Raw genomic sequence first — 14,912 nt, forward strand, 5'->3', positions numbered from 1 at the left:
ATTTGAGAATCAACTTGTTAATATTAATAGCAACTTTTTATGATGAGATTTGTACCCAAGTGGCACTGAATCTATATATCAAGTAGGGAGAATTGGTGTCTCATAATATATTCTAAACAAATATTTGCAAATATATTCCAGCCATATGTAAAGAGGACAACATATCGGGATTAAGATGAGTTAGTGAAGGAATACCAGATGGTTTCATGTTAGAAAACCAACCAGTGCAACCATAACACACACACAAGGACATCACAGAATCTTCTCAATGAGTGCAGGAAAAAATAATTTGCTCCACATCAAACTTCACTCATGATAAAACTCCTTGCGAACGAGAACTAGGAAGGAACTTCTTTCATGTTTTAACAAGAACTATTGACTCTGGAATTGGACCAAGGGTTCTGCTATCCTACATTTTGCTGAAAATCCTGGCCAGCGACAAGGAAAATAACTTGGACTGTTTCCTCTGCGGCCGGCTTCTGCAGAGTTAGAGTGCCAAAAGACAAGAGTTGCTGATCTGGAAACTGTCACAGTGTCACTTCTGCTGTGGTCTGTTAGCTAAGATAGTCACAGAGTCTCCCAGATTTCAGAGAAGGGGACAGAGGCCCCACCTTCTGATGGAAGGGGTGTCAAAGAATTTATCTTCACCAATCCACCGCAAGTTCTCATATGTCAGGAGCTATTTATTTTTTTTGCGATAAAATGTGACCTCCTGCTTGGTTGGGATAACTTGAGTTCCAGTTTGATTGAACATAAAATTGTGAGTCATTAATTGGCTCCTGCGGGGTCATCCTAGACCCTGCTCGACCGTGTGTCAGCACTGAGTGTTGCTGTGGTGTGTGGTGGCAAGATTCATTCTTTGCTACCTAGAGCCAAGTGAGCTCTGTTTGCTTATTTTATTTCATTTTTCTCTTGGCCTGACTGCACACATCTATTTGCCTTCATTTTAAGGGCAGTATGTCCCTCAGACATATTTTACATACATATGTTTATCCCCTTTAATAGCTCCTTAATAGTATTAAGTAGATATCCCAACTTTAAAATCTATATTAAATACATGGGTGTTATGGAAATATATGTTGTATGTTTGTGTGTGTGTATGTGTGTGCATATATATATATATATATATATATATATATAAACTTTTACCCTCTCTTTCATATTTCTATTATTTTGGTCAATTTTCTTATCCCTTCTATTCTATATGTGTTTTCCACAAAATCTCTTTTTGTCGTTCTTGTAATGCAACTATCAGTGGTTTTGTTATCTTCCTTAAGCTCATTTATTCAGTCCTTTTATGGAAATTGTAGTTTTTTTAATTTATTTGATCTGTTCATAACTTTCACTTGCTTCGGATATGTATTCTTAAGTTCACAGCCTTTCTTTTCTCCATATCCATTAATATATTCATGGGTTCCCCCTCCAGCTCTCCCTTCGGTAGTCATCGTGAATAGGTGTGACGGAGGTTTCTTTATTGATCGGCAAAGGAGGAATCAGCTGGCAGTTTGAAGTGCAATCTCATTGTTCAACATTCCCCTGGTTTTTGTTTCTGTCAGAAGTAGTGAGCGTGTTCTACACTAGCAGAGAGACTTTCTGGTGCAGAAGGGTGTCAGGTATGATCCTTTAAATCAGGAGCATAGATCAACTCAGTTTCTGTCCCACCTTACTTTACCATGAACTTACTCTGTAGGGGTGGTATAACAGGACAGTAAGTAAAATTTACATCTGCTATGGGGGTGATATTGTCATTCCAAGTAACAGGGCATCGGGTTCACATCTCAGGTGGACCCCGCATTTTGGAAAATCCATGCTCTACCCACCTGCCTCTCACAATGATCCACTATAGGGTTGTGGATGTATTCAACTCTTGTTTTCATTGATATTTTAGGCTGATTTCAGAATGAGTAGAGGGACAAAGATTCTTTACATTGAAATGTAAAGCTGGAGGTTAGTGTGCAGTATTTGCCTATGAATTGACAAGTTAGTTTGCAGTATTTGAGCATATCAATTTGACTTTTTTTTTTTATAACGGGTCAATCGACTGAAATTTCTTTTTTTTTAATATTTATTTTATTTATTTATTTTTTAAATATATTTTATTGATTATACCATTACAGTTGTTCTATTCCCCCCACTTCATTCCCCTCCACCCGCACACTCCCTCCCCCACCATTCTCCCCCCCCCCTTAGTTTATAACCATGTGGCTCAAGTTCTTTAGATTCTATATTTACCCCACTATTCTTGCCCTCCCCCCTATCTATTTTCTACCTACCATCTATGCTATTTTCTGTGCCTTCTCCCCCCTTCTCCTCTTCCCACTCCCCTGTTGCTAACCCTGCATGTGTTCTTCATTTCTATGGTTCCACTCCTAATCTAGCTGTCCTCTTGGTTTGCTTTTGTTTTAGGTGTGGTTGTTAATAACTGTGAGTTTGCTGTCCTTTCACTGTTAATATTTTTCATCTTTTTCTTATATAAGTCCCTTTAGCATTTCATATAATAAGGGCTTGGTGATGATGAACTCCTTGAACTTGACCTTATCTGAGAAGCACTTTATCTGCCCTTCCATTCTAAATGAAAGTTTTGCTGGATAAAGCAATCTTGGCTGTAGGTCTTTGGATTTCATGACTTGGAATACTTCTTTCCAGCCTCTTCTTGCCTGTAAGGTCTCTTTTGAGAAATCTGCTGACAGTCTGATGGGTACTCCTTTATAGGTGACTGTCCCCTTATCCCTTGATGCTTCTAGGATTCTCTCCTTCATTTTAGTCTTGGCTAATGTAATTATGATGTGCCTTGGTGTGTTCCTTCTTGGGTCCAACTTCTTTGGGACTTCTGAGCGTCCTGGATTTCCTGGAAGTCTATGTCCTTTGCCAGACTGGGAATGTTCTCCTTTATTATCTGTTCAAATAAGTTTTCCACTCATGACTGTTTCTTTCCCCCTTCTGGTACCCCTATAATCCGGATGTTGGAATGTTTAAAGATGTCCTGGAGGTTCCTAAGCCTCTCCTCATTTTTTTGAATTCTCATTTCTTCATCCCTTTCTGGTTGGATGTTTCGTTCTTCCTTCTGCTCCATTCCACTGATTTGAGTCCCAGTTTCCTTTCCATCGCTATTGGTTTCCTGGACATCTCCCTTCATTTCAATTAGTTTAGCCTTCATATGTTCCTCTAATTTGTGACTATAATCAACCAGTTCTCTTAGCATCCTGATAAACAGTGTTTTGAATTGTGCTTCTGAGAGGCTGGCAATTTCTCGGTCGCTGAGAGTTATCGGCTCTGGGACTTTGAGTTCTTTTTGCACCATCTTTCGGGCTGTTCATTCCTGTTCGGTAGCAGGATCGGAGCCCTAGGTATTCACCAGAGCAGGGCAACTCAGTCCCTGGGTTGTGACGCTGTATGTGGGGGCGGGGTCAAAGAGGAACTATGGCATCCTGTCTGCGCCTCCTGCCACGGCCCCCACAGGTGCTGCAGCTGCCACTGTTACCGGGCCCACGGGTTTCCTCCCACTGCATTCGAGTGTGCCACCGCTGTCAGCCCTCGTCCCCTGGGGCCTGCGTGGTCCGTCTCACTGTGTGCGAATGTGCAACCTCTTGGTCAGTCTGCCCCACACCCTGACTGGATCTGGGCTGCCTGCGTGCCTAGGTCGGGGGATCTTTCCTGCCTGACCCCACTCCGCTGCTGGTTCCGCCCCTCTTACCATCCCAGTTGAACGGTTAGTTGTTCCCGGACTTCTGTATAATTCAATTTTCTGTTCTTTGGCTTTGTCTTTGTTCTCCAAATCTTTGTTGTAGTCAAACTTGGTTGTGGGAGAAGGCACAGTGTTTCCACCTATGCCTCCATCTTGGCGGAAGTCCTCAATTTGACATTTTGAAACTAATTTTAAGTACAAATTTTACAAGTCATTTTGTTATGAAATGCCATATATAGTTAACATTAAATATTTTCATTGTAATGTTTTATTTTATTTTATTTTATTTCTTTTCAAATTTATTCTAACATCCCAATTTCCTTTCAATTTTCAGATGCAGCAACTCTTCCATGAAAATTATGAACACAATCGAAAGGGTTATATTCAGGACCTCCACAATAGCAAAATCCATGCAGCCATAACCCTTCATCCCAACAAAAGGCCCGCCTATCAGTACAGGCTGCACAACTACATGCTCAGCCGCAAAATCTCTGAACTTCGCTACCGCACCATCCAGCTTCACCGGGAGAGGGCACTGATGAGCAAGCTCAGTAGCAGCGAAGTGAGCAAAGAGGACCAGCAGCTGGGAGGGACGCCTTCTTTCAACCACTTCCAGCCTCGGGAGCGGGACGAGGTGATAGAATGGGAGTTCCTGACAGGAAAGCTTCTTTACTCAGCCTCTGAGAACCAGCCTCCTCGACAGAGCATCAGCAGCATCCTCAGAACAGCACTGGATGACACTGTCCTGCAGGTGATGGAGATGATCAACGAGAATGCCAAGAGTAGGGGGCGACTCATCGACTTCAAGGAAATCCAGTATGGCTACCGCAGGGTGGACCCCACGTACGGGGTAGAGTACATTTTGGATCTACTCCTCTTGTACAAAAGACACAAGGGAAGGAAGCTGACGGTGCCGGTCAGACGGCATGCCTACCTCCAGCAGGTGTTCAGCAGGCCTTTCTTCAGAGAAACCGAAGACCTAGATGTCCACAGTCTCGTGGAGAGCATTAACAGTGACGTGCAGTCCTTCTCCTTTATATCCGATTCGTTAAAGATACTGTCCTCTTTTCAAGGTGCCAAAGCAGTGGCAGGGCACAATGAAAAGAAAATCCACATTCTTGTTCCTCTCGTTGGAAGGTACGACATTTTCTTGAGGTTCATGGAGAACTTTGAAAAAACTTGTCTTATCCCAGAGCAGAATGTAAAACTGGTCATCATCCTATTTAGTAGGGATTCTGGCCAAGATTCCAACAAGCATATTGAGCTGATAAAAGCCTATCAGAGCAGGTACCCCAAAGCCGAAGTGACCCTGATCCCCATGAAGGGAGAGTTTTCCAGAGGTCTGGGTCTCGAAGCGGCTTCTGCCCGGTTTGACAATGACACTTTGCTGCTATTTTGTGATGTGGACTTGGTCTTCAGAGGAGACTTTCTCCAGCGATGTAGAGACAACACCGTTCAGGGACAACAGGTGTACTACCCCATCATCTTCAGCCAGTACGATCCGAAGGTAACCAATGGAGGACTCCCTCCTCCTGGTGATGACTTTGTCTTCTCAAAAAAGACTGGATTTTGGAGAGACTATGGATATGGAATTACCTGTATTTATAAAAGTGATCTTCTGAGTGCAGGTGGATTTGATACCTCAATACAGGGCTGGGGCCTGGAAGATGTGGATCTCTACAACAAAGTTATCCTCTCCGGCTTAACGCCCTTCAGAAGTCAAGAAGTAGGAGTGGTGCACATTTTCCATCCAGTGCATTGTGACCCTAACTTGGACCCAAAGCAATACAAGATGTGCTTAGGATCCAAGGCGAGTACTTTTGCCTCAACCATGCAACTGGCTGAGATCTGGTTGGAAAAACATTTGGGTGTCAGGTACAACCGAACTCTCTCCTGACGGCCCAGGCAACGCACGTTGCCTTTTTAAAGGGGAGTTTACCTCATCGTTGATGGTTGTTGTTTTTATTTTATTATTGTTATTTTTATTGTTATAATTATTATTGTCATAATTTTATTTTGTTGTCCTGGTCTTAAAGAACTCTTGGTCGTCTTCCAAAGGCTGTTTGTCGACCTCAGGCAAGAGGAGTCTGCAATTCACTGATTTTTCAGATTTCTACTGAAGTCAATATGTGTATTACGTTTATCTGTCTTTTTTTTGAGATTGAGCTAAATTGTGGCAATCAAATGACTTTTGAAGCTCATCCATCATGAGAGACAGCTTAGAAGAATGTTCTCCTGGGTCTTACAGATGCAATATCAACTTTTATTTCGTCAAATTCAATGTGACACAAATATTAACTGGTGAAAGGTACCACAAAAGTGCTTTATGCTTCCTATGGGGAAGGGACTCTGTAACATAAACTTGAGTTTTGTAATTTATACAAGGACTTAAATATATAGAGAATAATTTTCTTCATCTGTAGAATTTTTAAAGTAAATGAACACTTATGATTGTATGTTTATTTTTTAAAAAAATGTTTTAAAAATTGAGGAGTTTTGTTCCACAAGCAACCGGTACTGGCTACCCTGGTCTTAAGAAAATTATGTCCTCCTCACAGCTGTCTGCTATAAATGCGAATGAACTTTATTTTCTCAAGGGAATATGATTTGATTAAATATTCATGTACATTTTAGAAGCTATATGAAACCATGTCCTTCATTTGCTGGCAAGAAGATAACAATGACAGAACCTCGTTATTTATAATAAAACGCAGGTATAACAGTATTCTTTTTCAAAAACCCTGGAAATGTCGTGCTGTTTCCTTTCAGTCACATTCGATGCGTTTCTCACAGAGGTTACAGTCGCCAAAATGTGCTTGCTTCGCCGACTGGAAAAGTTAATGAGAGACTGTGGGCATGCGATTTGTATTATCATGCTTAAAGTTCTAGCCTCCATAAGTGATTAAAATGAGCAGTTTCTTTATTCTATAATTTTCAGGCCAGGAAAAGCGTTTCTCCTCAATCTCTTCAGCTTCGTAATCAACCTGAACCCAGAATAAGTCAGAAACAGCCTTTAGTACGGATCATAGATGGCTCAAAGATACACACACAAAAATCAATGGGGAATTTATGAACATAAAATTAATTTTACAATTATAATTGTGCCATTATAGAAACCACATAGGAACATATCTCATTTAATTACACATATCATTCTTTCTTAAAGCTGAATCAATGGGTTCCAGTTTGTAGAAAAACATAATTCTTTTCAAGCAAGAAAGTGAAAATCTGTGCCAGAAGAGGTTCCATTTCCTATCCACTTGGGTCTGTCCCCACCACTCATGGCCTCCGTTTGGGTGCATGTGTGTTTGTGTGCATGTCTGTTTGGGTATACATTTGCACGCATGTCCTTCCAGAGCTGCTTAAGCAGAAAAGGCACCCACTTTATTTTTTCAACCTTTATATATACAAAACGTAGCACATTCTACATCCTGTACTGCACTTGGACTTCCTTTTTTTCACACAATTAAGAGTAACATTTGCATCAAAATAGATTTGAAAGTGATTGTTATAAATTGCTACCATTATGCAGAGCTGATGGCAACAGGCCATGGAGCGTTTGCCTCAATGAGGGCAACCTCTTGTAGCGCAGACATTTAGGGGCCTCGAAACAATGGCATTGCTCAATATTGCAGCAAACACCATGGTGCTCTCCTGGACTGTAACATGTAATCTTTATAATGTCACATTCATTAGAAAGCAATTAACGGCACTTTTGGAGGTTGAACAATTTGACAAGGCCAACGGTTCAGAATTGACGCCTGCTCTCATATTGTCTCTGGCCTCCACAAACCTTTACTTTAATGGCTTATTTTCCTACATGGCGTGACTTAGCTCTTTTGCAGGTTTTATTTTCCTAGACAAGTGGATATGTTTTAATTTTTTTAATTGAACAGTGTATCTGTTAACCTGTAAAAATAGTCATTTTGGAAGATCTATTACTAAATTGCAATTATTAATGATTTTATCAACGAAGAAAATAAATCGGGGTCTGCTCTTTCCTTTAACTTAGACAATGGAAATAACAGAGGGTTTTACAGAGGAATAAACAGCAACACCTCATTTAAAACACCCCAAGCCTTAGAGCTGTGGGGCAGCTGCCCAGGGAGGAGGTGGCACTCTCTTGCTACACTGATGAGATTATAACAATGAAACAGGGAATTCAGAGACCTCATTTGAACATACTCACTGTACTTAAATCATACAGGCGCATTTAAATTCTATTTGATAATTTTGCTTTCAGCTTTCCTTTAATTTTTTTCAAGCACTGCAATATTTCCTGAGTGAAAATTTATTGGAATTATATTAGTAAAATGAAGAGGTTTTTTAAAAAAAAATCTGTTTGGGATCTGTTGCTCAAAATTGCATTAAGGTTGAAGAGCGACATGACGTAAATGCAAGCCGTGGCACCGCACATGCGCATTGTTGCCACAGCCTTAAGCAGCTGTGGACGTTCTGTATAGGTGGTCCCCCCCAGTAAGGGTTACGTCAGCTGTCAACATCGTCTTATTCATCATCTGCCTGTCCACTCAACACACTGTGCATTTTACTTGCTTTGTCCTTTAATTTTTGAAATTAATTTTTAAGTCTTTTAAAAACGATTTTATTTATTTTTACAGAAGGGAACCGAGGGAGAAAGTGAAAGAGAAAAACATCAGTGTGTGGTTGCCTCTCAAGCACCCCCTACTGGGGATCTGACCCGCAACCCAGGCTTGTGCCCTCACTGGGAATCGAACCAGCAGCCCTTTGGTTCTCAGGCCAGCGCTCAATCCACTGAGCCACACCAGCCAGGGCTGTATTATCCTTTTAAATGTAATTTTCACAACAGATCTCAGGATGTTGATACTACTTTCTTCATTCAACAGATACAGTAACTGTGGCCATGAACTTGGCCAGGTAGCACTACAGCCTCTCCTCTGGACAAGCCCTTCCACCAGAAAGTGGCCTCATACGTTTCCTACAGTTGGCATGCTGGAGTGTTAAGATTTAACTGCTATGTCCACCTGTCTTCTCACTCTAACCCATGGCTTCTCGCTCTAACCCAAGAAGCACCTGTCTTCTGGCTCTAACCCGTGGCTTCTCAGTTGTTGGGATGATTTAGGAGACGATGAGGGGCCAGGGTCTAGCTGACACCGTGCACGTGTTTGATCCACCATTCAGCTTGCTTCTGTGCTGGACGCTCGTTCTGGACAGAGCTAAGTTTGCTGCTGTTTTACTCAAAGCCTTTTCAGGCTTCCACCCCTTTGCTAGCTCCCTCTGAGGATACTGCTTTGGGAAAGGGCTTCTTCTGTCTACTTACTCACATGTCCCTGGACCTCAGCCAGCAGGAAAAAATGCTCAGCATTCCTGACACCAGTAGCAGCCCTTCCGTATGGTCTCAGCCAGCTGACAGCACAAGCTGTCCACAGTGAGCACCACCACAGAATTGCTGGACTATTTATGTCACTTCGTCCCTATGGACTTGGCTACAGCGACTTTGTCAGAGCGGAGATATTTCTGAATCTAAAAGTGGAGACCATTGTGTGTAGTTAATAGTTGGGAAGCTACAGGAGTGAAATACCCAAATGTGGACAGCTCCAACCAAGAGAATAAATGGTCACTGGGAAGGTAGAGTATAGAGTTCCTCTGTTTTTAGCAGAAGAAAGCTGGAGCCCCTCTCTCGTTGGCAGCCCCAGGGCTTGGACACTCTGCTTTCATGTGGTTGTGTTTTCAGATTGGCCCTGGCAGCAACTTCTTCCAGGAGGAAGCCTGAAAATGAGGCCTCTTTCCAGAGGCTGGGATCACCCAGATGAGAGGCTGTAGTGAGGCCAGGCTGAGCAAGGCCAGGCTGAACGAGCCCTCCCCTAGGACTGTCATGTCCTGGAGGAAACAGCCTCCGCTAGGCTTGGACCTAGAGAAACCGTGTCTCCATTCCTTACCTCTCCTCACCCAAGAGAAAAATCTCTTTAAGCAGGTAAACTGCATCAAGATGAGTCTCCTGTAGCCAGTAAAATGTCTGTAGCCTTCTCTTGGGCATGGCGCGGAGGTTTATATGGGAGAGTGGGGGCCTCAATACACCTTATGTTATATAGGCAGGTTACCTGTCTTTTCTTACCACCTGCTGCTTTCTGAGTTACTGCACCTTTGTCCTCCAAGTCAGAGGGGCCTAGGGTGCCATACCCTAGGAATATCTCTAAGAGAGGACTGTTAGGAACCTAGGGAATTGTCTGCTTAAGCTCTCATTTGTGTTCATGGTTAGCCCCCCTTTATCTGCTTCATTGCTTGGTTTCAGGAATCCACAGTCAGGCTCAGCCTGAAAGTTTTTAAGTGGAAAGTTCCAGAAATAAGTGACTTATGAGTTTTAAATTGCACACCATTCTGAGTAGTGATGTAGTGATGAAGTCTGGCGAGTACCAATCTGTCCCACCCAGCATGTGACTCATCCATTTTCCCAGCATCTCCCACTGCGGACCCTCCAGCTGTGGGTCACTTAGTAGTCAGCTGGGTTACCAGATCTGCTGTCATATCGTGGCCGTGCTAATGTTCGAGTCATCCCTACCTTACTCAGTAATGAACCCAAAGCACAAACTGGTGCTGGCAATTTGGATGTGCCACAGAGAAGCTGGAAAGGGTTTCCTTTGGTGAAAAGGTGGACGTTCTCCACTTAATAAGAAAAAGGGTCCTATGCTGGGGTTGCTGAGACCTGCAGTAAAAACGAATCTTCTAGCCTTGAAATTGTGAAGAAGGAATCAGAAATCCATGCTGGTTTGCTGAGTGGGAGAGGAGAGACAGAGAGAGAGGGAGAGAGAGGCTGTATTAGTTGAGCGGTGCATGACTGAGTCACAGCGCTGCCTCATCCCCTCAGTCCATGTCCCCACGGGAGTGCTGTATTATCTCACATCAGCACCAGGGCTGGGGTGGGTGAGGTACAATAACATCTCGAGAGAGACCACATTCACATAACTCATATAATGGTATATTGTCACAGTTGTTCTATTTTATTAATTATCGTCAGTCTCTTACTATGTCTAATTTATAAATCAAACTTTATCGTGGGTATGCATGTATAGGAAAAACACATAGTATACGTACGGCCCAATACTATGTATGGATTCAGGCAGCCACGGGATGCTTGGAGGTACTCCCCGTCCACAGATTAGAGGGGCTGCTGAAATTATAGAAGACATCTGTCTGCAGGAAGCAGCCTGTGGTTGTGACGATCACAGGACAAATGGGCAAAATGGTGCTCTAAGGGACACTAAAGGGACCTGTTATCTGTTCTTAGTGCTGCTGATGTGCCTGCCTTCCCCATCTCCACTTGTGTTTACATCAGCATCATTGTCAAACGCACGGTGAAGGTTGGCTGTCTGGGCTGTGTCCAGAGCCTCCTGGAGCTTCCATTTTCAAGCAGTAGCAACTGGAGAGGCAGGATGGCGTCAGGGATACGCCACTGAGGCTCTGCCTCTGTGCCCACAGCCTCGCTGGGGCACTTGTCCAATGTGCCTGGACAGATGGTGAGCGCGGTGCGCCATCAGCTGTCATTCCTGCCCCCAGGGGGGTGAAACAGTCCTACCTGAAGCAAGCAGCGAACCACCTGGCGCTGGCTCAGAGATGCCAGCACGGACTTTTTTTGCCTTCAGTTTGACAGGCACCTGTTTCCCTCTTCCTCTCTTACAACTGAAGCTGGCTAGGTGGGCACCACATTTGAAATTCCACTCCATGCAGATTTTATTTCAATCAAAATCTGTCCACGTGCATTAGCCCGTTGGTTGGTAGAAAAGCTGAGATTGCTGACTTTCGATGTTCCATCATGCACAGGCTGTTCTATTCCCACCCAACTTCATCCTTATTTGTGGGATTAATTCTGCAATAATTGGTGAGTATAAAATTAGAACAAAATTTTATTTTAAATGGACCTATTATAAAAACAGGAAGTTCAACAGGGAAAAAAGAGAAGCTTCAAGAGATACCCGCTGCAAGAATACTTGCTTTTATCTGCAACTTTAATGAATTAACAGGTATTTATGCACAACTTATTTGGGAACAGTGCTCTCCAGTAAAAACTCTCAGAGTGAAAGCTGGCCTCACCCGGAAGCAGACGTCTCCCCACTTTCAGGCCTCCTTCAATGGGGCTGTTCTCCATCTCTGAGTTCTGTCTCAACACCTATTCCTTGAAGTCCCACAAATACCACATTTTCTTATTTTGTCCAAATGGGGAAAGGCTTGTATACATGTGAAACAGAATGTAAGATCTGTGGGTGAAGTTCAAATACAAGAAATATGAACTGTCTTGATTCTGGCATCGCATGTTCAATTCGACATCAGTCAAGAACAACTCAGGGCCAAAAGCTCATATAAAAAAAATGAAAGTAAATACCACAAGCTTAGAATTAATAACTCTTTTGTATCTAATCTATTAAATATTTGGTTGCCACAATCATCCTCAAGTTTATTTCCTCTCCCATACCCACCAAAGTGGATCAAATACCTATTTCTAAAAGAAAAGTCTTTAATAGGTGATAAGTAAAAGGGGTAAAGGTATAATACTAAGAAAATGGGGGGCGGGAAATGGTCGTGCATTGTATGTCTGCTTTTTAAAAAATTTTCCTTTTCTCTACTAGTGGATTCTTCCTAGTCTCCCAAACTTAAGAACTACTTGATACAAAATATATAAGGTTTAGACTGTAAATTTCTAATGTTGGTTTTGAGAAGTTGCCATTGTATATAAATCATGAACTTGAAGTCTGAAGTTAATATAAAATTTTCAACTCTTTTTCATTAGCAGCCCTGGTCTATTTAGAACATGCTAGAATTTATTTCTCTTCCTTGTTAGCCAAGTGGAATCCCAAGGGCAGGATCTCATGCTGCTTCTTGAGTATTTAGATAAACAGAAGTCAGAGAAGTTTGAAACTCTTTGGCCCCCTCCAAGTGCTTCCCATTCCTCAATTAATCTGTCCAACATTAAATTAAAGTTTTGTGCTTTAATAGAAAAAACACGGCATCAAAATATTTGCTGAGTTAATTTTCATTCATTTAAAGGAAAAGCAATGTCATAAATACATTTTAATGTGCATTTTTAGAAATTATTTTGCTTTCGAAATGTATAATAAAAAGATATCAGTTTAAATATATATATATATATTTAAGATTTTATTTATTTACCTTTAGAGACAGGGAAGGGAAGGAGAAAGAGAGGGAGAGAAATATCAATGTGTGTTTGCCTCCCATGCACCCCTCACTGGGTACCAGGCCTGCAACCCAGGCATGTGCCCCGACTGGGAATCGAACCAGTGACCCTTTGGTTTGCAGCCCACACTCAACCCACTGAGCTACACCAGCCAGGGCCAGTTTAAATATATTTTATAATTTACTTCATAAGCCTGATTATATGGGGCTTAAGAGTGTCAAATAGGTCCCAGCTGGTTAGCCCAGCTGGTTAGAGTATCGTCTCGATACACCAAGGTTGTGCGATTGATCCCTATTCAGGGTACATGCAAGAGTCAACCAATAAATCATAAATAAGTGGAACAACAAAGCAATCTTCTTTCTCTCTCTCTCCCCCCGCTTCCCTATCTCTCTAAAATCAATTTAAAAAGAATATCAAGTAATTATATAATTTATACAGTTTTCAGTGTTTCCCCAATATCTATAATGTTCCTATTTCACACCCTACATAAGGCAAGCAGAATTCTTTTAAGAAGACTGAGAGCTCAGAAAGGGCTCAGAAGGAAAAGGAAGCATCCTACTTTTACACCTACCCCTTGGGCACTGCGCGGTTAATTTAGGAAAGCAGCTCTTTGTCTTCAAACACTTCTCCCATCTGTCAGTTCATAAAAGAAGCCATTGTAATAAGGAAGGAGAAAAGGCAAAGTGATTTTTTCTTTGTTATTTGGTTCATCATTGTAACAGCCAAACAGCTATTGTTCGTTAAGTGCTTACTTACTCTGCCCTGTTACTGGGGGAACATTATCTGCTCTGAGCTTCAACTCTAAAGCAGGTACCCTTGTCCCCATTCCTCAGATGAGCAACGTGGCTGACGGATTCATTTTATTCTCCAAAACGGAAATGTCTGGGTTTGTGCTGGGACCCCAACGCAGGTCCCTGAGTCCAGCCACAGACCTTCCCCAAAATTGGCGGGCGAGGTCGGATGGAGTGTATGTCTGTCTACTCTCCTATCTCAGAGACTGCGCAGATGCTCCATGAACACGATCAAGATGGGTTTACACTGCTGTTGTGTTCGTGATAGCAGAATGGTTCTGGCAGAAAAACGTCCTTCGGTTCTTTCTCCCTCCCTCCCTCCCGCCTTCCTTCCTTAGTTCCCTCCTTAACAAACAGACACTAATGCCTTACTCGAGACAGGATGCCAGGATGATGTCTGGTTTTGTTCAAACCACTGCCTTGGTGGCATCAGTCTACACTGAGGGACTGGGTTGTCCCATGCCACAATTCATAACGTGGTCACATTAAAACATCTTAAAGGAGCGAAGTTGGGTATAGTGAAATAGGGACTCACAGACAGTGGGACAAATATTGAAGAGCGAGGCTTTAAAACTCCACAGAGTGCATATACAGGGGTGGGCAAAAGTAGGTTTATAGCTGTTCATATGGAAAATAATACAATAATTCATAAATAATACACGAATAAATTCTGCATTTGCCTACTCACAACTGTAGACCTATTTTTGCCCATCCCTGTATTTTGGAATAAAATCATACTTTTATATATGCTTTTTAAAAGTATTTTTATTGGTTTTGCTACTACAGTTTTCCCAATTTTCCCCCTCTATCCCCCTCCACCCTGCCCCCAACCCTCCAGCATTTCACCCCCCTTAGTTCGTGTCCACGTGTTGTACATATAAATTCTTTGAGTCCTCCGTTTCCTATACCATTTTTATCTCTCCCCATCTATTTCATGCCTACCAATTACGCTTCTTCTTCCCTGTACCTTTCCCCCCATTCCTCCCTTCCCCCTCCCCACTGAAATCCCTCCATGCAATGTCCATTTCTCTGATTCTATTCCTGTTCTAAGTGTTTGCTTAGTTTTTGTTTTCATTGTTTTTCTTTTCTTTTAGGTTCATTTGTTGGTAGTTGTGAATTTGTTGTCATTTTACTATTCATATTTTTTTCTTCTTTTTCTTAGATAAGTCCCTTTAACATTTTATATAATAATGGCTTGGTGATGATGAACTCCTTTCACTTGACCTTATCTGGGAAGCACTTTATCTGCCCTTCCATTCTAAATGCAATC

The 14,912-nt window shown here is 42.2% G+C and overlaps 1 protein-coding gene across 1 annotated transcript in view; it reads left to right on the forward strand.

Annotated features, from left to right (window-relative positions):
- CHSY3 (chondroitin sulfate synthase 3) overlaps window positions 1-6,318 on the forward strand; it is a 253,900-nt gene extending 247,582 nt beyond the window's left edge. The window contains exon 3 of the mRNA XM_037056318.1: window positions 4,020-6,318. Within this exon, the coding sequence (XP_036912213.1) occupies window positions 4,020-5,582 (1,563 nt within the window). The 3' untranslated portion in view covers window positions 5,583-6,318. The remainder of the gene's footprint in view (window positions 1-4,019) is intronic.
- The last annotated feature ends 8,594 nt before the right edge of the window (window positions 6,319-14,912 follow it).

Source organism: Sturnira hondurensis, unplaced genomic scaffold (genome assembly GCF_014824575.4).
Source record: "Sturnira hondurensis isolate 20B ecotype Veracruz unplaced genomic scaffold, ASM1482457v3 Scaffold0008908, whole genome shotgun sequence".
NCBI lineage: Eukaryota > Metazoa > Chordata > Mammalia > Chiroptera > Phyllostomidae > Sturnira > Sturnira hondurensis.